The 20877-nt window shown below is 40.8% G+C and overlaps 1 protein-coding gene across 3 annotated transcripts; it reads right to left on the reverse strand.

The window, feature by feature from the left end:
* Positions 1-519: 519 nt before the first annotated feature.
* KIF11 (kinesin family member 11) lies at positions 520-20464 on the reverse strand. 3 transcript variants are annotated; one of them, XM_019502634.1, is made up of 23 exons: positions 20402-20464; positions 20170-20254; positions 17959-18091; positions 17730-17827; positions 17572-17650; positions 15770-15955; positions 15562-15686; positions 13960-14050; positions 12845-13087; positions 12629-12724; positions 12066-12154; positions 11688-11775; positions 10574-10762; positions 9352-9559; positions 8474-8646; positions 7977-8099; positions 6131-6289; positions 5542-5681; positions 4448-4727; positions 3776-3998; positions 3370-3524; positions 2952-3068; positions 520-1165 (listed from the first exon to the last, which is right to left on the reverse strand). In XM_019502634.1, the coding sequence occupies exons 2-23, from the start codon at positions 20244-20246 to the stop codon at positions 1040-1042; spliced, it is 3198 nt and encodes a 1065-aa protein (XP_019358179.1). In that variant the 5' UTR covers positions 20247-20254; positions 20402-20464; the 3' UTR covers positions 520-1039. The 3 variants fall into 3 exon arrangements, with proteins under 3 accessions (XP_019358179.1, XP_019358180.1, XP_019358178.1); XM_019502635.1 differs by having other exon boundaries at positions 520-1162; positions 20392-20462; XM_019502633.1 differs by having other exon boundaries at positions 20392-20462.
* Positions 20465-20877: the final 413 nt, after the last annotated feature.

Below are 20877 nucleotides of genomic sequence, written 5' to 3' on the forward strand. Positions count from 1 at the left end.
CCCCCCCCCCCCCCCCCCCCCCCCCCCCCCCCAAAAAAAAAAAAAAGTCATAGCCACTCAAATCAACAAAGCCAGACTCAGACCCTGCTCCAATATCAACACTGGAACAATGACCACCAAATCCCTCTCGTCGTCACCCACAGCACCATCCTCCTAAGATTAGACATTACTCCCAAAAACCTGTTGGTGTTCCTTTGTCTAGGTCCTTTGATGTTGCCTGCAGCAGAAAATGTAGCCAGAGGTTAGGAAAAAATGCATACATTTGGCTGGCTTTAGTGCAGTAACCTCAAAAAACACATATTTTACCTTAAAGTTAACAACTGAAACTAACAAGCAAATCAATGCCCTGTTCACTGGGCTATATTGCTTTATTAGAGGATTAATTGAAGATGCTTTATTTTGTGTCTGTGCAGTATTATTCTTTCTACCATATATGCTAGTAGTTTGGCCAGCCCACTGTTTCATTTAACAATTTCCAAGTTTGTTAACGTAGGGTGAATAGAGGTATTTGTAACAGCATTGCCTATTTTGATGATTTTATTTGACATATGCCAGTTACAGAAACACAGTACTTGGATGTGAAGTTACTATACAGTTTCATGCAACAGACCAGAAGTGTGAAAACAACATTTTTCAGTCAATTAAAACAAAAAAGGAGTTATGTTTTTAGAAACTATTCCTCACCTCCAAGATGAGGAATATAAGACAGTGAACTTGTGCTGTGTTGGGTCTGTGTAAGATAGCAGAATGTTTAAAAAAAGAAAAAAAATGTTAATTGCCATGAGAAGCTTTCACATCTAAAAGCCTTTATTTAACATACAGAGCCATAATTCAAAGTGTAAAAGTATGCTAATAGTATGTAAATTACAATGTATAAAAACAGTTCAGACAGTAAGACAAAATAGCTGCTTTAATATTTCATTAGATAATCCACCTCTGCAACATTTCATTATATACAGAACCCGAGGATGGTTGAAAAATTGAGAATGAACAGAAGATCAGACAAACATTACAAATACAGTAGGTCTGAGAGAATACACTAGTTCAGTGCTCCTAAAGGAGTCTTCAACTTCAGAAAAGATTGCTCAGCAGTATCTTCCACCTTGGATCTCTCCCTGGTGCTTATAGATTTATTCTCTTTATCCTTTTTGTGACTTTTCTTCTGCTGACAAATATTAAAATATTCCCAGTTAGTATTCTTTTTTCATGCTATGCTAAAGAAACCAAGGTTATTCACTGGTTTCCATCATGCAATTCAATACAATCTCCAAACCATACAGTTTGCAAGACATGTTAACTTGAATGACAAGAGATCACAGCATCATTTCTTGTTTCATGATTCCATTATTAAACCCCAAAAAATGATTGGGTCAAGGCTGATGGCAAAAGATTTTTTGCAACTTCCCACATCCAAAACCTCTGCATCTGAAGGGAGACATCAGCAGATCCTATACACTAGATCAGTAGTTCTCAGCCAGTATTGCAACATGTGTAGATGCTGCAAGACCCCATCAGGAGTGCCACGAGGTAGATGCTGCTGCAGCAGCAATGGCCAAGTAAAATCATTCTGGGTCTATCTACATGTATTATTAGCATGGAGCAATAGACTCTGGTGTATACCGTGCCATAATTTAGTGCCCCCGAGTGCAGCTTTTACACGCGCACCTGGGACCAGCTGGCAGGAGGCTCTGAGGATCAGCCTGCTGACCAAGGGCTGATCCGACCCAGCTCAACGTACTGTGCAGAAGTTGGCTGGAGCATGAGTGCTCCAGTGCAGGGCTGGCTGGCAGGCAGCCCCACACTGAAACACCCTCATGCCCCACGCAGCCCCATCAGTGTCTAAACATGCATTGCTGTGCACTAAAGAATGCTGCTACAGGACAGAACTTGTATTTACAAGTACTAACCTGCAGCAGAGTTAATTAATTTCCTGTGGTCTAATAAAGCTGCACATGTAGATGCTGAGACTGCTGCAGAGCTAATTAGGCATCTCTGCAGTAAACTTCTTGTGTAGGTGCACCCTCTGTGCGCAAGGCTGCAGCATTTGTACAATCTTCATGCATTAGGGAAAGCTGGCTCTGGCTGCAGCACTCCCCCGTCCAACCCCTAGTGCTGCTTCTGGAAACAGAGGCATGAAAGACACTTCCATCTGCCCTGCATTCTTGTTTGCAGGAGACGCTGTGCACGATTGGACTAGGAAAGGGCTGAAGCATGATTGTGCTCTACCACCTGCTTTAGAGTTGTCAAAGTCCTAATGCAGGCGTAACATTTGCACATACTAGTCCTTCTTGGGTTGGCTGTGCAGCAGGCACTCTGAACAGTTTTACCTGGAGGCAGCAGCACCCAGTTGAGAAGCATCAGGGTAAGTTGAACACAACAGTTCTCAACTAGGGATGCCATCAGATTCAGAAAAGTTGCATTCGGGGTGCCCAGACAAGCAGTTGAGAACCAGTGCACTAGACATTACTAAGCGTTCCAAAGCAGTCTGTTGGCTATCCAAAAGCAATCATGGATGAAGCTAAAGAAAAGTTCTTGATGGACCTGAACCAGTTCTGAGGAAAGAGACACTAATCTGAGTTTACCAATCCACTAGAGAGGGAATTGTATAAAATGGCCTTATCTAAAGATCTTGGGGTACAGTAGTCTTAATATCATGTTGAACACTCATTAAACTATAAGCACATGTTTCAGTGTTGTATGCTGGGCCACTTTAATAACATCTTATTTACACTGACATTTCCAGCAATATAACCTGAAAGGAGAAATGTATTGACTGGTTATCTTAATCTACACATATAAAGTCTTAAATTGATATTCTGAAGATTTAAGGCCGTCACAAACCTTCACTGAATGCTACAAAAGTGCTGTTAAAGGCAGAGCATGCATCTATATCTGACGCTATTGCAAAGGAGTCAACTCCCCAGGCTTTTTGACACATCTGCAGAAGTTACCTGGAAAAAGGGAACACCGCCATTTGTTTGGCAGGACGCACTTGCATTTAGGAACGATTTGTCACTGATGACACTTTCATTAGATTCCTGCACAGCCTCTTCTTCCTCCAACGAGTCCTAAGAAAAGAGAAGTTTCAAGTAGGAGGCAGGAAAAGGATGATCATATCTATAAGATAGGTGGCATAATCTTTTGTTATTTATAATTCTGTGTGTACTACTGCATAGGGAAAGCAGGAAAAGATACTTTTACCCGAGACACTGTTAGTCCCTCTGTTAACTTCCTTAACTTTGTGTCTAGATACAGACTACCATAGAACAAAAAATACCAAGTTAAAGGGTTTTCAGTTATAATTAGAAGCTGAAGAGCTTAGGACAAGTCACTATAGAGTTGTGTATTCATATTTTCTCACATATTTACCTGATCCATATTTTCTTCTGTCACCTTTGCTGCACTGTTTAGGTTAGCCACAAGTTCTAGTTGCTTTTGTCTTAATTGCTCAAGCAGCAGTTCACGGGGTTCTGTCCTCACAATTTCCACTGGATACAAGTAATCTCTTCTCTGTGGAGTTGTCCCTTTAATGAAGGTGATGTACTAATGAGCAGTATTTAAACACTTCCGGCTTTAGCTTTAATAACAGATCTTGGATTTTGTTAAATTGAATGTGAAAAGTTGTCTTTGTTAACCAATCAATTTACTTTCAGTATGCATATTAAAAGACTGAAGACTGAAAGATGCTTTCTGATCATAATTTATTTTAGTTTATGAACTCTGCAATGATGGTGCTTGCTATGAGATCATTACCCTCTCCACCTCCTTTCAGTACCTGTTGAGACATCCACTTTAAGCTCCTCCTGCAGAAAGCCATTGACCCGAATCAGTCCATGCAGTGCTTCATCACAGAGCGCCAGTTTCTGCTCCACGAAAATATCCTGATCAGCCTTTATCTGGTCAAGAAGGCTCTTCAGTGCTCTCTCTTCATCAGATTTCTGTCTGTCAATTTGGTTTGTAACTTCACCAACTGATACCTGACAGCCTACATCTACATTCTAAAAGACAAAACATTAACTGAAAAGTTAAGGTCTCTTGCCTTACTTGTGCACATTTCAGATGATATCACTAAAGTGACTTAGTTATCTGGAAGTTCAAACATAAAAGTTTTAACACTAATCTCATGCTGCTCATTTTGAGCCCTGTCTTTAGAAGGTAGTCAGTTTACTTGGAAAGCATATTCTTTCCACAGGAGACAGCTACTAATAATTAGATCAGGACACTGACCACTCAGATTCCATATTCTGCCTCAAGAGTACAAAGACACAGCAAGAGAATGTGCAGCTGCCATTTAACCCCTCAATTTTTTTTAGAGAAACCATTTAAAACGTGAAAGGGTCCATAACAAATACTTAGTCCCAACTTCAGATTTGTTTCCATGTATATTGTACTTTAATGAAAAATTCTGGATGGAAGGAATCCTAAACTATACAACAGTCATATTTACCATCTGTAAGTTCTGAAGTTGCTGCTTCTGACTGCTGAAGGCAGACATCTGTTGATCAGTAAAGCGGATAATCTTGGTATTTGCAAGTTCACCCCACTCATCTGTCTCATGACACACTCTTAAGAAACTGCCACGAAGTTGCTCAGAGTGTTCAGAGGATTCCTCCAACATCATCTGGTTTTCACTGTTTAACTGCCTGACTTCCTGTGAGAAATTCTCCAAAGATGCAATAAATTTGTCGTGGCTAGAAGTTGTACAAGTGACCAAGTCTGTAGTTTGCCTGCACAAACAGCAAATTCACATTATGGGGAAATGGATTTAAAGATGTTTTGTATTTAAGACAGTTACCCTCCCCAACATCAGCAAAAGAGCTGAATTTCAAAATAAAGATCCAGTCATATTGTGGTAGGTCATGAGAATGCTCGTTTAATCCACCCATACAGCACTGTTTTACCTGGCAGCAACCCTGAATCATTGCACTATCTAGTGAATTAAAAACATTAAAATTGTGGCTATTATTTTTCAGAGACTAGCAACTTCAGCAAACTTAAGGCTCATCGATTTTTGTACTGAATTTCAAGATACTGCCAATTTTAGGGAAGCAGAGTTCCTTCCAAAGTATTTTTCATTGGGTTCCTATGAATCATTACAAAAATCTTGGTTTCAACTGCGCGTTTCAGTAAAAGTAATTTTCCTTGTCTGATGGGTTTATACTACTACTAATTCACTGGACTACAGAATCACATTAGAATGATTCAGCAGTTTGATGTCCTCTTTCAAACAAAATCTTTATCATATAATTAAGAACACACCTAGCTGCATTTGATGATTCTCCACTTTTTTCTGAAAGACTGAGCCTTTTAGCTGTAAGACCCATGAAAGCAGTGCCTGAATAGAAGTTTAAAAACCCTTATAATCTAGGAAAATCTGAATTTTGGTATAAATGTTGTGATAGGATACTCCTCAAATAAATGGGTCTTACAAATAATGTACTATATATTTATTTATATACAAGTGTAGTGATTATGTCATTTTGTAGTCCCTTTATATACTGGTGAAAGAGAAAGTTAGAACTAAAACATGCAAAATCTTACAGATGGACATTTTCTTGGACATTAGCAATGGCAGTCTTCAAACCTCTACCCGTTGTCACTATACCACTTAAGTTCTGCTGGGTTTCCTGAAGCAACAGATTCAGCTGGCTTTGTAATGAAGACACAAGTTGATTTGTACTCTGTTAAAAACAAAGCAAAAACCCCAATTATACATTTCTCAGGGGTGCTGCCTGCCAACATTGAACTGAAAAGAAAACCCTTATGCAAAGTTCTAATGTGGGATGACAAGCATCAGCATCATGGCTTCCATTTTAGATCCCTGTGCTTAGGAAAGATGTAAATGAAGAAAATACTTGACTCTGAAGGCATGCTGGGGAACAAAAACAAACAAAAACTAAAAACACAGCTATAAGCACTATAGAAGTTGGCACAAGTTAATTTCCACCTCCTCCCTTCCTTGTGGGTAGAGAACTCCAATCAGTTGAATTATTAGAACAGCCATGCTGTTGTCCTACTACTGATCCCTACTGGAATAAGCATGAGGATCTACTTTACGTTAAGGCAGGTGCAAAACACTTGGTGCAAAAAAGCTTGAATTCCCTGCTTTTATTCCAAGAAAACATAATACCTTTGTATGTGCCAGCTTTGCCATCTCCACTTTTTCCTTTAAATTCTCACAGTCATCCTGAAGTTGAGCCAGAACACAGTTTGTTTCTTTCTGTAATTTATTCAGATTGACACGGAGTTCTCCAAAGGAGGCACTCAGTTCCTCTTTATGGCTTTCCATCTTTAGAGAGAGAAGAGTTATGTTAAGATTACATAATGAATCCAGACATTATGGAAGTTAAGACTGCATACATTCATTCAACTAGTTTTGTGACTACACTGAATCTCTATCCCAAAGAGCTTGCAAATTAGAGACACTAATGAATAAAAGTGGAGAGAGGTAATTAGCTCTTTTTTTTAGTCTGAAGTCCAGCAGAAGGCAGGTTAGATTTGCACTTTCTTAGACTAATAATCAGAAATGGATAATATTTCATTAGCAAGAAAAAGAACTAGAGGGCAGGATTTTACAGATGAACATCTACAGATGGTAGTCTGGTCTATGCATGACCTTTCATAGCAGCTTCCTCTTGTGAGCTCTTGCTCACAAAAACTTATATACTGATGAATCAGTTAATGTAAGATGCATCTCTACCCTGCCTTCTGTCTAAAGACTAAAGGGTTATGGCAAACTGGTATATGGCAGTTATTTCAGATAGTTTGAAATCACAGAAGGGAGCTTAGAATATTACAGAAGGTCATTCCAAAGAACAGTGTAGCAGAAGCAGAAGCACAGAGCAAAAAAATGGAGTGAAACAATAATACAGAGGGAGAAGCCTGAAGGCAGCAAGAGCACTGGAATATATTAAGTGCTGAAAACATTAACCATATGCTGATAAAGGTAGAGAGTCAGTGAAGATGGGCAACCTATATATATGGAATGAAGTGTCTGTCTGTTTGCTTGCTTATAACTCAAGAATACCTGGTCCTATCTACTCTAAACCTTCCAAAAAAAAAATCACTGAATACCAAACAAAGAAAATTATAGGCAGGTTATTTTTCACTTGACCCTTTTTGGGGCTTCCAGTAACTATTTAAAGCAACAATGCTTTTCACATGAACAGTTGTATGTGGCTTGTTCCAAAGTTGGTAGTCGAAGAGGGATGTATATACTGGTGCCACCAGGAAACACTATGAACATTGTTCAAAAAAGATCATTCATTTGGGTATTATTTGAAACATAGCTCCACGTTAAATATTAAATATGGTGTTCTAAGTTCTTTGAAAATAAACAAACACTGCAATTACAAAAAAGAACAACCTGGGCGAAGAACAGGTCCTTCTGCTAGTTTATAGATTAAAAAAAACAAAAACAGAGGAGTGAGAATTTAAAGCAGTCAGGACGGCAAGTTCCCTAGAACAGGGATTACTTTTTGGCAGAAGGGATGACAAAAGAAGAGTTTGCAGGGGGAGCAAAATCATGGAAAAAAGTCAACAAGGACAGGTGGTAGCAAAGGAAAAAGAAGTCCCAATCAATAGTAAGATATAGGGATTACCAGCATCAGGGACAAGAAGTAGGGGATGAAGAGTGAGCGGCCCTGTTTGTTTTGAATGTTTTCCAAGCTCAGCATAGCAATGGCAGTTGCCCATATCTTAACCATCTTAAACTTCCCATTATTTAAACCAGGGTCACACATCACCAAATGTATAGGGAAGATTCCCCTCCTTTTCAAAAAATACACTTTGATATTCTCTCATGGCATTTAGGTTAGAGGTCGTACTGATGTAGGGAAACCTACGGAACCACATAAAGGAAAAAAAGGTTAGAACAGAAGTAGAGACTGAGAAGAGATGTTCAGAAAGAGGCAAAGGGAAAGCCCATAGCTAAACAGGAGGAGCACAATAAGAGAGTTCTGTTAGTCTGTCATTACCTTATCAGCTATAGCTGAATATTTGTTGATGTTGTTTTGAAACTGGCAGTTTAGTCCCAGGACCAAGTCCACAACAGGTGACATATTACTCAGTGCCCTTCCTAATCCAGACTTATGCTCGTCCTAGAAAGAACACCACATAATCAAAATCAAACAAGTTTGCATTCAAGTTTCTTACAAACTTCCAACTCATTTGGGTATTTTAGGGACTTGCACTTGCAGATTTACCACAGAATTTTTCTTTAGATTTTTATTTTTTAGTAAACCCTAAAAAATAGGTTTTCAGGCATTCTGATTGGAAAAAATAGCCTTGAAAACACTAATAGCATAACCCACTGCCTGAGAACCTGAGGCAATGACAGAGTGGCAATTGCTTCAAGGGCAGGTATAGAGACTAAAGGATTTTTCTAAAACGGCTACACCAAGTCTAGCAGTTTTCTAAATCCAGGTAAGATTCACAACCTCAAAGTCAGTCAAGAACATCTACATTTACTAACAAGCAATCTCTGCAGCTCAGCTTTACATTCAATGGACAGAGTCTCCTGTTCTAGTATTTTTTCAGACACCCGAGAAATTTCAGTGGACACCATCTCCTTAATAGAAGTGAATGATGAAGATACAAGTGATGTAATGACACTAGTGGCTGAAGAGCTGGCAGACAGAAGGTCACCTACAAAGAGAAACAGCATATATTTTAAGCTCTCCAGAGTTCTAGAGGACAAAAAGGCAGTATCGAAACATAATCCTTTGCAAATCTGATGGTAACAGCAAGAATAAACACTTTAACCCAAAATCAAGAATAGTGCCTCTTGTTAGCTGTAATATGAACCTGAAAGAGTCTAACCTGCTGCTTGCCCTAATCTACAGCAGAGATGTCTAACCATCAGCCCATGTGGAGTTAAGTTGTGGCTCCCATGCTCCTGTCTGGCCAACTTTCCCCATCCATTGCTCTGGTGGAGTCTCTGGGCTCCCTCTCTCCCTCCCCCAGCTTTTTCTGCCTGCTTTTACCCCGGAGGTGGGACAGTGCAGCAGGGGGAAGATAAGGATGAGCCTAGGGCCAAAGTCATGCAGCTGTGGGGAATGTGGGGGCGGGGTGGAGAAAGGCCTCTGGTGTACAGTACAGCAGGAGGGAAGGAAAAGGGAAGGCATCTGGATGTGTAGCCCAGGTGGCCAGTGGCATGCCACTCCTGCTTATGTGACCCATGGGGCATTTGGCTCCAGCCACTAAGAAGTTGGACAGCTGAACTACATAGTTTCAAGAAAAGCCTGATCTATACCAGATCAATTTTAGGGAAAAAAAAAAAAAAACAACATAGGCATTTCTGTTGCATATGGTTTAGAATGATAATCAGATCACATGAAATATTATACTTACCAATTACATTAACATAAAAGTCCAACACCTGTTGTTGTTTCAAACCATTCTCAGTAACTGAATTTTTCATTTTGCTGAATAGAACATTCATTTGTCCTGCAAATGTTTTCTGAGCTTTTGCATTATGTTGATCAACTGCTTTTTTGCGATCTAGTTTTGCATGGAGACCAGACACATCTTTTGTTGTTTCTTCAACTGTACTGAGCAACTAAAATTGAAAGAAAGTTAATTACTTTCTCAGGTCTTCAAACAAAGCATTTTCAGGCATTTATGATGTATTCTCCAGAACAGACATGCCAAAGCTTTAAGGAACCCAGTTAGAGTGCTCCCAAAAAGGTAACTAAAGGAGCATGGTGGTCTTCTTTCTAAAGTTTTACTGAAATACTGGGTGGTTAACCTACTTTAACAGGACTCATATGTTCTAGTAGGTTTCTGTTTGGGAAGCAGCATTTTGGTTTGCCAGCCAATGCAAATAACCACCCTCACTTAGTATAAGGGAAAACTACAAGGGTAGAAGTACAATGTGTTATTTATATTCAAGTCAATTATAATACAGCATTCGCCAATTTGCACTAAGAGAGAAATTATAGTTTTCTATAGCAAATCACTGTCCAAAGAATTAAGAGCAATACTTAATCTAAAATCCCAAATATGCCCTGAAGTGTAATGGTGGTAGTCAATGCTGTTTCAGCTAGTCATTTATTTAGGGCTATCTTTTAGTTAAGTCAGCATTGCGAGACCTTCCTCCATACACTTTTGTGATGCGTTTACAACCACAATCCCCACTCAACTTTTATTCAATAATTTATCCCATTATAGGACTGGAAGTCATGCCCAATTTAGGTAGAGTTGCTTTGTGGGGTAAACATTTGCTGAGTCACTGTCCCATGTGCGAATGGATGTGAAGATGCTACAGCTCATGAGCTAAGGGGGCATTGAGGAAATAAAGCATGCCTGTTAGACAGAAGCCAAAGTAGACATCAATCACATTTAAAAAAAATAAATATATGGGAAGTCTCAAATAGTGTCTCTGGCCCATCAAAACTTGTGGTGAAAGTAAATTGTTAAGTCTGTTTTAGTCTTCATTTTTAAAATCAGCTAGCAAGATACCTTACCAACACAGAATTGGACATCATAAATTTTAAGCATCTTTTAATGAAATGCTTATAAATAAAATGAAGGAAATTACTGCTGCAGTTAGGTACTACAAAAATATAATAACCTCACTAGCAGTGCCATGAAGCTTTTCTTCAGTGCTCTCCAGAACTGAAACTACATATTCCTCCTCAGTAAGCTGAACCTTGGTTTCTTGCAAATTTTTCTGAGTTTCTTCCAGCTGCCTCTCTCTGCTTTCTAGATCTGTTTTGCATTGTTCAAGTTCATTTTTATTAACTGTGAACAACTCAGTGATCTAAAAGATAAAAGAAATAATATAGTTAAGGAATTCCATCTTTCAGAAGTTTGAAGACCTGATTCAAGCGTTCAAATCACATCTTTATTAATAAGAATCTATTTTTCCTTCCACATTATATCATATGCCAAATTATTAGAAAACTGATGGTCAAAACTAGAAATGTAGCCTTAAGTCCAGTGGTAAAGTAGTATTTTTTATTAAAGACCCAAAACAATGATTGTCTGAAAAGGTGTCAGTGACAGCCCTACCTCATGCTAAAAGGTTATATATTTTCTTATTGTCATCACAAGAAAAAATGGTGCACTAAAAATAACTTAAGAACATGTATGAAAAAGATTCAAATCAGTATAATTTCATTTTACAAAAAGGAAGACTTGTTACAGATAAGTAATAGTTCCAATTTCAAAGAGAAAAAACTTCTCATATCATGCACATTTTCAGTAAGATAAATTGCCAAGAAGACGTTGGCAAATAAAGTGCCAATCTACCCAGATAGGAACATTTTTAAAACAATTTTTTTTCTTAAAATCCAACATAGCATTTTAAGGTGATTTTGAGCTTTGAAGCAGAAAAACATTCTGACATTACAAGTTAGCAAACTGAAGTGCCACTAAGAGTTAAGCATTCAGTTTAAGGCTGAATTTCAGTTTCACCCAAGAATTTAACACACACCCTAACTAAGCTCAATAACCACCAGTAGCATAAAATAGCAGCCTTTGCTCTTTTGACAGAATCCACTAAATGGTGCATGATCTATGAATACAGGCAGACAGATTTAGATTTAAGTAGCCTTAAGTAAAGAGAACAGTTTAGAGAGTTTCTAAAAATAACTTGAGCACAATCTTATTCTCTTGATCCTGCCTGTAGCCCCCACAAATATCTATTCTAAGACAACAGAATATTGTTGAGAAATTTCACTTACTCTTTTCATTTCTTCCTCCATGGCACTAATTTTTTCAATATACTCTGCAATTTGCTCCTCTTGAGCAGTCAGTTTTCCAGTAAGAGCACTAAAAAGATAGAAATGCAATAGTTTGATTTGCTATTCACCTACTACCTCTCAAGCTCTGCATGGACTTGGACCATACAAGGTAAATGAAGAATGTCTTGTTTCTTCCTTCAGGGTCATTACTTGATTAATACACTCTCTACAATAAGATATTCTAAATCAGACAAGAGGCAAGAAACTGATTTTTTAAACCAACTTCCATTCTTATGAATATAAGGCATTTCACATTTGAAGAGTTATCCATACTTGACTGCGGTTTTCAGAGGCTTTACAAATTTTTTGTGCACTCACTCGTAGTTTTCAACAGAAATGTAGACTCCATTTTTTTCTCGAACAGCAGCAAGGTCTCTTTTAAGGCGTTCAATCTCTTCTGTATATTCCTGTAACAAATGTGATTTGTAAACCACAGAAGTTTCCAGTTTTAAAAAAAATTAAATTTACTTACATTTGAACAGTTGCTGACAGAAAGCAGTCCTGCTTAAGAAAATGTTAGGTGAAAGTGAAAAAATGTATTAAAGTTTAGGACAGTTCCATATCCTGAAAACAGCTCTGGCTTCATAGCAGCTCTTGAATTCATTCAAGGGGATTAAGGAAATAGTGCTCAATTAGTTCAAAAGGTTACCTACACTGTTTAAGATCTTGCAATCACTACAGCTGGTGTTCATTTACTAATAGTCACCTTAAAGTGGAATCAGTAGGAAGGGCTAATCCTTAAGACTACAATAGCTCAAGTCACTAAAATGATAGTTCTGGATCAGAAAGAAGTTGTAGCTACTAATTATTCTTCACAAGCCATCTACTTTAACAGAATCAAGGTCATCACTCAATTTTGTAAAATTAAATTAAAAGTTTACCTTAATGAGAGCTCGCTTTGTCAACTTTTGGTTAACTTCAGGCTTGTTCAGGATATTCTTTGCTCTGTGGGCATATTCCAGAGTGCTCAAGGTTTCCTGTGGTACAGAAGACAGACATATGATCTCTAGATCAAGGCTCAAGATTTCAGTGGTTTATTAGTATTTTTGCATAAGCTACACACTGTGGAAGCCGAGTCTTCCAAATTTAAGCTTTACCTCAAGATTTATAGATGCAGGAGAAACTGTGGCAATTATAGATGTTTTTGTTCGCCCTCCAAGAGAGTCTTGCAGGATTCTAGTGAGCTTAGATTCCCTGTATGGAATATGTGGGGCTCTTTCTACAAGAGCAGTAATAACTCTACCCAGAGTCAGTAGAGACTGATTGATATTTCCAGCCTCACGGGCCCTTTTGTCAACTGCTCCAGAACGACCAATGTTTTCACTTCCTGCAAGATCAACCTAGAAGGAAAAAAAAACTGGAGGTTTTTGTCATTCACTGTAAGTTTTAAAGGATTCATCTTTGAACCCTGAGAAGAAACTTTCCAGCCCCCATTCTGCTCACCTAAAAACAAGGATATGACTATGCTGGGATGACCCTTCACCAGATAGTTACTAGCACACTATACCAGAGCACAAACATAGATGCAGCTACATGAACAAAGATGTGCTTTTTTAATCAGTGTACCAATCCTGCCCTCACCCCACTCCAGGAAAACAACTGATCTTGGTAATAACATAATGATAATATAGCTGCATCCATGCTGCAGTCTAACGCACTACATAAACTGCAGCTTTCTTTATACAACTATATTCACATTAGGATCATTTTGTCAGCTTAGTACATTGATATTGTAGCCCTGTGGCTTTTGCCCCATATCAGCTGAGCTATTGTTTGGTCTTAGCCTGCTGCTGTCTAAACTGCTAAACCTGGTTCCCCTAAGCTGGTATCAGCTCACCGTCTATGAAGTTTATATTGAAAGAGACACCCAAGGTTAATTAAACCAATGTTTCTCTATTTTCCGCTTTCTGTTAAGTTGCAGAACTTCTGGAATCCCAATACAAGGTGGAGGCAGTAAAGGCACAGAGCTGTTTAGTCCAAATAATCCTTATGATACAAAGCAGATTTTGTAGTCTGATGTAGCTACATTATATATAGATAGGTGAGTCCATTACACAAGTTGCTTATCACAAAGCATTAGAAAAAACAGTTTAGTCAAACCATAAGAACTGAAGTTATTCTTTCATCAGTCTTAACTCAATAAGGAAAAGTTGTTTTGTTACTCTAGAACTGTCATCTAAATGAAACTCTGGAATTTAATGTAGATACTTACCAAGTTTAGTTTCCCAATTTTAACCAGTTCTTCTCCATCTATTGTAGTTTCTTTCATGTGTATGGTGATTGAAAACACAGAGTGGGAACGGCTGTAAAATAAGTAATTTTTCAGCTAGGCGCCCCAGCAAAGCAAAGTTCTGCTCTGTGCATAAGATATTGGTTCTATTTACACCAGCAGACTCAATTTACTTCATAAGTATGGCTCATTTCTTTTTAACTATTGGTATCATTCTAATATATCAGCTCATTATATTGAGCAGGCCTACCTTGAACCTAAGCAGAGACATTCTAGCCTGTTGCCAACCTCTATGCTTGTAGAATTTGGGACCAATTTAAAAACTTTAGTGACATTTCAGCAAGTTTCATCACCAGTGTGAGATTTCAAAGGAATGCATTCATGTCTGTGATAAGATGCAGACACCTTTTGTGGGGGGAACATGTAGAATAGATTATGCAAAGGAATAAAAGAACAAGCTGAACAATTTCCAGGTGCATTACCCTTGTTGCCCAATTCACTGCAACTCAGATACCTCTTACAGCAGCAATCACATGAACAGAGTATCTTGCTATATACCCAAAATGTGATAAGTGCCCAAAACTGCTGCAGCGCGTGTATGGTCAAACAATGGAGTGTTGCTTTCAAAACAACAAATGCCATATCCAGAAGCTGTTGATGGGAGATCACCTAGGAGTTTATAACCCATTGACTTCTGCTTGTAAGATTCAATGGGGAACACAACATGGGTTGTTGCAGTCATGAGTAGTACTCTGCATCGGCATGCAGCAAACCCAGCTTTCAGTTCAGTTACCAAATTTTCAGTACTTAGAGTGCAAGAGATGGTCTTGCATTGACATGGATACAAACAGGGTCATCCATCCAATAAGGTTTTTGCTATCAGAGATGTTAGTAATAAATTTTAGAACACCATTTGCTAATTAAGAAGGTCAAAAGTGTCACTCCTGCAAGAAGGTAGGCTTCTTGTATAGTTCTTGTGGCTAAAAGAATGATGCTTAGGATGAAATAAACCCATCCAAGACGTACATATCAAGTCTGTAACTACAGCATGCTTTAAGTACATATTCTCTGCAGCAGAGACCTACCATTTCAATTTTTGTTAGTACAAACAACACATTTCAGTTGCATACTGTTGTCAGTCAAGCTTTTAATTTCCCCTTTTGCCTATCAGTCACTCGGCACTTGAGAGGTTTGAAAAGTTATTTCCAGATTTACTAGCAAATTTCATTACTAGGAGACAAGACTAAGTATTCTCTGCTCTCCTGTCTTGTGCACTTCAGCAAGGGGTCAGCACCAGTGTGGTGCTTTCCACCCCTCCCTATATCATGAGCAATTAAGAGAACCAAAACTTAAACACTTTAAAAAAATTTAACACTGTATCTGAAGGGTCACCAAACCACATTGCTCTGCAGGATGTTGGAAACACGATTTAGAAAGCAATAATAGAACCCTAGCTCCAACAGCCTGAATATAGGAATCATGAGATCAAACAGAACCACTCTAGTCTTAACACCTTTCAGTCACACACTGGTTTCCTACAACTTAAATTAATACACATTTTATGAAAAGAGGAAAGTGTGGTACCTAGAATATGCATTCATATAAGTAGCTGCAGTAGTTCTTTTTGCGGCTCCCCTCTCCAGTATTTGATAGACTTCATCTTTATTGTGCACAGTTATTTCTTCCAAGCCTTTAATAATGACACCCCGCTGTCAAAACAGAAGTTTAGGCTGTTTGTCTTGTTCCAAAGAAGTCCAGAAGCTGTGATTAAATTTTGGAAGCCAGAACTTACCTTGTTACGAGGGTCATCAAACATTTGCAGTCTCTCTCCAACATCAGGAGAAGGAGTCAAAAGATCAAAAAGCTCCTCATTGTAGATCTCCAACAGAGAGACTTTCACAGAAAATTCAGTACCATTCTCTGAAAGTTTCTCAAATATTTGATGCAGTGTACGAGGGATTATACCAGCTAGTGGATCCTATAAAGTATAGACACATTTAACATGTATATCAGCATCAAGGAGTTGAGACAAAGATAGAAGAGAAGAATCTGGGGATGTTCAGTGAAATAAACTTAACAAATTTGAAATAGATGGAGGACCTTGCGCATATATAACCCTGTGGCACATGGTATATTTCAGAAATGACAAATATGTTAAAAGGATAAACTCATGTTTTTTTAAAGATGCAAGAAAATATTCTTAATCCTAAAGATGTGTAAACTATTAGAGTTGGTCAGTTAAAAAACTCAGAAGTCAGATCCCAAGGTTTTTTTTAACTACAACAACTAACCTTCTGCAATGTGCTCATGCTGAATATTACAGAACAAGCTACCATATATGATGGAGTTCCCCAAGAGGAGTGCTAGCTCAGGACTACTACAGCCTCATCTAGCCTTTAAGCATGAAGCCAGCACAGGGTAACTTCTAGAGCAGGGTGGGCGTTCAGGCTTCTTCTAGCATGGTTGTACCATGGCCCCAACTCAAGGAGCTAGCATCCAGATCAGCTCCTGAGAGAAGGACAGTACCTCCTGTTGGGGAGATCAAGCGCAACCCCAAGTTCTAAGCAGCAAAACAGATAGCTGCTCTTGAACAAAGGTGTTCAATGGGTAAAGGCCACCCAGCCGGGTGTTCTCTGCCCTCTCCAAAAGGTTAAGCAGTTCCTCTGTCCCCATTCCAACCCACACAGCCCAGAGTGGCCCAGAAGATACTCAGCTGTTCCCTTTCCATTCTCCCCAGCTACTGAGCCTTAAAGCTTCTCTGCTCAACCCTCTCCAGAGTACCTCCACCAAATAGATATTCTCTTTTTCCAGCCTGCTCTCCCCATTTTTATGCTTATCTTGTTTTCCTCCCCTTGATGCTTCTAAGGGATCCTCTAAAGGAGGAGTACCATGCCCACCTGAACCATCAACAGTGCTATTTAAAGACCTTACTAATTGTGATGATTACTCTAGTCTTGACCTGCACATACCCAGTCCTAGCATTTAACCCAGGGGCTGGCAAAATACAGCCCACGGCCTGTATCCAGACCACCAGGCCATTCTTTCCAGCCTGTGGGGCTTGTAAAAAACTTAGAAAGTTAATTATCTGCCCTGGCTGCCTGTCAAAGATAACAAGGTGCCAGCAGCAGCAGGACCCAAGGGGAGCCAGCAGCAGGACCTAGGGGCAGCAGAATCCAGCAGCAGCACCTAGCGAAGGCTTCTGGCCTAGCGACCCTGAGGTTGTTCCCTCAACATCATGCAACTCAGCTAAGAATGGAGGGAGGTGGGTAGGACTGCTAGTAATTGCCCCAATCCTCAGGGCCAGGCCAGTTCCTGCTGCATCCTGAGGTCCAGTGATACAACCAGGAACCACGTAGTGCCAGAGTGGCCAGCCAGTGGGCAGGCAGGGGGCTGAGGAGAAGTGATGGTGGCAAGCAGGAAAGCGGGGAAATGGTGGTGGCAGCAGCAGCAAGTGGGGTGGGGGGCGAGTGGCAGCAGGCAGGCAGGACACAATGAAGTAGGAACACAATATTATACCAAACACTGTTAACACAGAAATGTTAAAATAAATTCCATAGTCCCTCAATCTAGGAAAATCCCTGACATCAAATTTACCTCTTCCCAAGTATATTCATCGTTTGGTGACCTCTCCCCTTCCATTGTGAAGGTTTTTCCTGTACCAGTTTGGCCATAGCTGCAAGGAAGAAATTGAATAATTAAACAGCATATGTGAAACAGAAGTTACAAATCACCAAAATGTTCGGGTTACTTACGCAAATACAGTACAGTTGTAACCCATAATAACTTCATCCAAAATAGGACACACAACACTTCGGTACACATCAATTTGTTTTGCTTGAGCTCCAAAAACCTGTTGAGGCACAGCATAATGTATAGATTAATTTAATCTATTGCCTATTTCCCCACATAGCTTCCCCAGCTGAAGAGTTAAAGACACTTTCTAGCAAATATCCAGAACTCATTAACTCAAGAAACAATTACCATATCAAATGTATAAGTCTTCCTTGAGGTTTTATCTGTTACTCCTCCAGTACGGATACTAACTTCTTTTCTTCCTTGATCACAATCTACAACAGCAAAGGAGTTTGCTTTGCGCTCTGATGTATTAAAGGGCCTAAAAGACAAAATTTAAAAATATGTCTGATGTAACTGCTAAGAAGAATGAAGACTAACTGGTGCTGCTTGTTTTGTTTGAGTTCATGAGTGTTTAAAGTATATAGTTTGTAAAGTGTACTTGTTAAATCCAGAGAGGAAGAAAAATTAGTGAAATTTACTTTCAAACCACTGAAGACTGTGCTTGAACATCTGGCAGTTGTTTTGCAAATTCATTTTTCAGCAAATTTATACATAAAATTTGCTATAGAAACATGCAATGGCTAATTTGAACTATGGAGTGGCCTTGTCTTGCTGGAGAGTGTGACTTTGTGCCAACGCCACTACCCGCCAGCCAGGGGGATTTGGAAGTCTGACTACCCATAGCAATTTATTTTTTACTCAATAGCTAAAGCGCAATATGAACTTGCAGTGCATCTGAAGTTAAACAATAGATTATACCACCAGAACTCTTCATTCTCATTTCTGAGATTGTGACTAGCATACACTTAATTTTCTGAAAGTCTTCCATTTGGAAAGAAGCTTCTCATAATTCTCAGCTCAAAGCTGACATTAAAGGGAAATTGTCTAAAAACACAAGTGATCACTTAATAACCCCCCCGCTCTCCAGACAAGCAGCCCACAGCTCTGCCCCACTCCTGCCCCCAGCTGAGCAGTAGTCCGAGCCCTCCCCAACTCCCTCCCTCCCCACAGGGGCCTCAATCCCCCCCAACCCCACTTACTTGAGGGAGCTGCTTTATAGGATGCACATACAGGCACATGGCACCCCTGCCTGATGGCCCTCCTCCCATTCCCTCCCAGCCCCTGCAGGCTGGAACTCTGCCAGTCTGCGGAGGGCTCTTTGCAAGATCGCAAAAAAGTGCACGTTTCTCTGCTAAAATGAAAAATCCCCATTTTCCTCTGGCAAAGGGGGAAACCTGTGTTCTTCTCCATTTTTCCCTGTGGAAAACAGAAAACCCAGATCCCTGCTAATCTATAAAAGAGCCTCTCGGAACCCTATAAGATTGGGCCCCTAATATAGTCCATGGCCTATTGTGACCTACTTAAAAAACTTCTAAAAAGTTTACATGAATATATTGTCTCAAACAGTATGCAATTAGAAGTTATAACACTTATTCAATGATAATATCTTTGAGCTTTAACATACCTTTAAAAATACAATTAAATAAAAAAAAATCTAGTTTAAATTTAAAAAATCTGATTTTTTTTTAATTGGTTGATTTTTATGGGGGGCGGGGAGCTCTACATCAAGGGCATGGACAGATTATATGGACAGTATTGTCAGCACGCACCTCCTTGCTCAGGTGGCGTTGACATGCTAATGAGAACAGGCAGGGATCATCACAGCTTATCTCACAGCTTCCCTCTATTCACAACAACAGTCATGTTTCTGCACAGAAGCCTGGTTGAAGAAGAAAGTGACTGCTGTTTCTCACACCAAGCACATAGTTGAAGGAATTTGAGGCTGTATTTACCTGGGAAATCTTCTTTAGGAATGCCAGATGCTACTAAAGGGCTCTAAAAGGATATTAAAAATCCAAGGGACTCATTTCTAAAGATATCTGAGCCCATGAAAGATCTCAGTTCTCGTCTCATGGCACTAAACAATACACTGAACTAAAGTGCGCACTGATGTTTAGTGAGGAAGTGGCAAAACACCCCTGTGCTCACAAACCAAAAAGGAGAAGCTATCCCTTGCATTCTCCCAAGATCTCATTTCAAAGTCTGCAGCTTCAAAAAACGGTATTGCTACTGGGCAATACAAAGGCAGTGAGAAACAGAGCCGGGATTTTACAAGGCAGTGCAGGGAGGAGGGCATCAGGGGAGGCTGCATCCAACCTCCTCCTAAAGAATTACCCCCTTCCCCTCTGGGGGTGACTCGGAGACAAGTCCTCTCCCTTCCCCTTCCCCCTACCTTGCCTGCGGTTGAAGGCTGTGTCCACGCTGCCCAGTGTGAGTTCCTGTCCCACACTAGCTCACCCAGGACAGTGGCAGCACCAGGCAGGCACCTTCCCCCTCCCCGGGAAGGAGCGGGGAGGGGGGCGTGGAGAAGGGACCCCCGGGCGGCCGCGCGCTCACCTGCAGCGCACCACCACCTGGATGTTCTTGCCCTTCTCCTCTTTCTTGGCGCCGCCCTGGGAGCCGAACGAAGCCATCGCGAAACCTGAGGGGGACGAAGCGGTGAGCCCAAGGCAGGGCGGCGCTGAGGCAGCCGCGCCCCGCAGCGCTGACCCCAGCCAGGCCCAGCGACGGTCGCCCAGAGCCCGAAAGACAATCCCGGAGCCCAGGGAGCGGCCGGACCCGCGCTCACCGCCGTCGCCGCCCGCGCACGATCCAGGGGCCGCTGCCGCCGCTCTCGCCAACTTCGAACCACGCGCCTCCCCCCGCCGCAGCCAATCAGCGGGAGCGCCTGCGCCCCCGGGAGTCGCGCGGCATCATGGGACTTATTTTAAAACGCCGGGACGGGGGCGGGGCTTTCATGATGTCACGCAGGCAAGGAACCCTGTGCATTCAGTAATACGGCCGGGCTTGTGCTGAAGCGCGGTGCATGCTGGGACCGGCCGTCCCGGCTGAAACGGGCAGCCCAACCCTCCCCTAGTCATGTGACGCGGGTGGGCGGGATCCGTAGTACCTGAGCTGGGGCGGGCGCTGGCAGGTGGGGTTTTACGGTCCTAGCAGTAGTCGGCTCTGTCCTGGGACGCGCTGCTGCTTGGCCCTTCGCTAGTCTCGTCCCTCCCCAGGAACGAGCAGCCCCACGCACGGCGCTATGGCGTTTTTCTAGGGCTC

This window comes from Gavialis gangeticus, unplaced genomic scaffold (genome assembly GCF_001723915.1).
Source record: "Gavialis gangeticus isolate Ggan-Ray unplaced genomic scaffold, GavGan_comp1, whole genome shotgun sequence".
NCBI classification, from domain to species: Eukaryota; Metazoa; Chordata; order Crocodylia; family Gavialidae; genus Gavialis; species Gavialis gangeticus.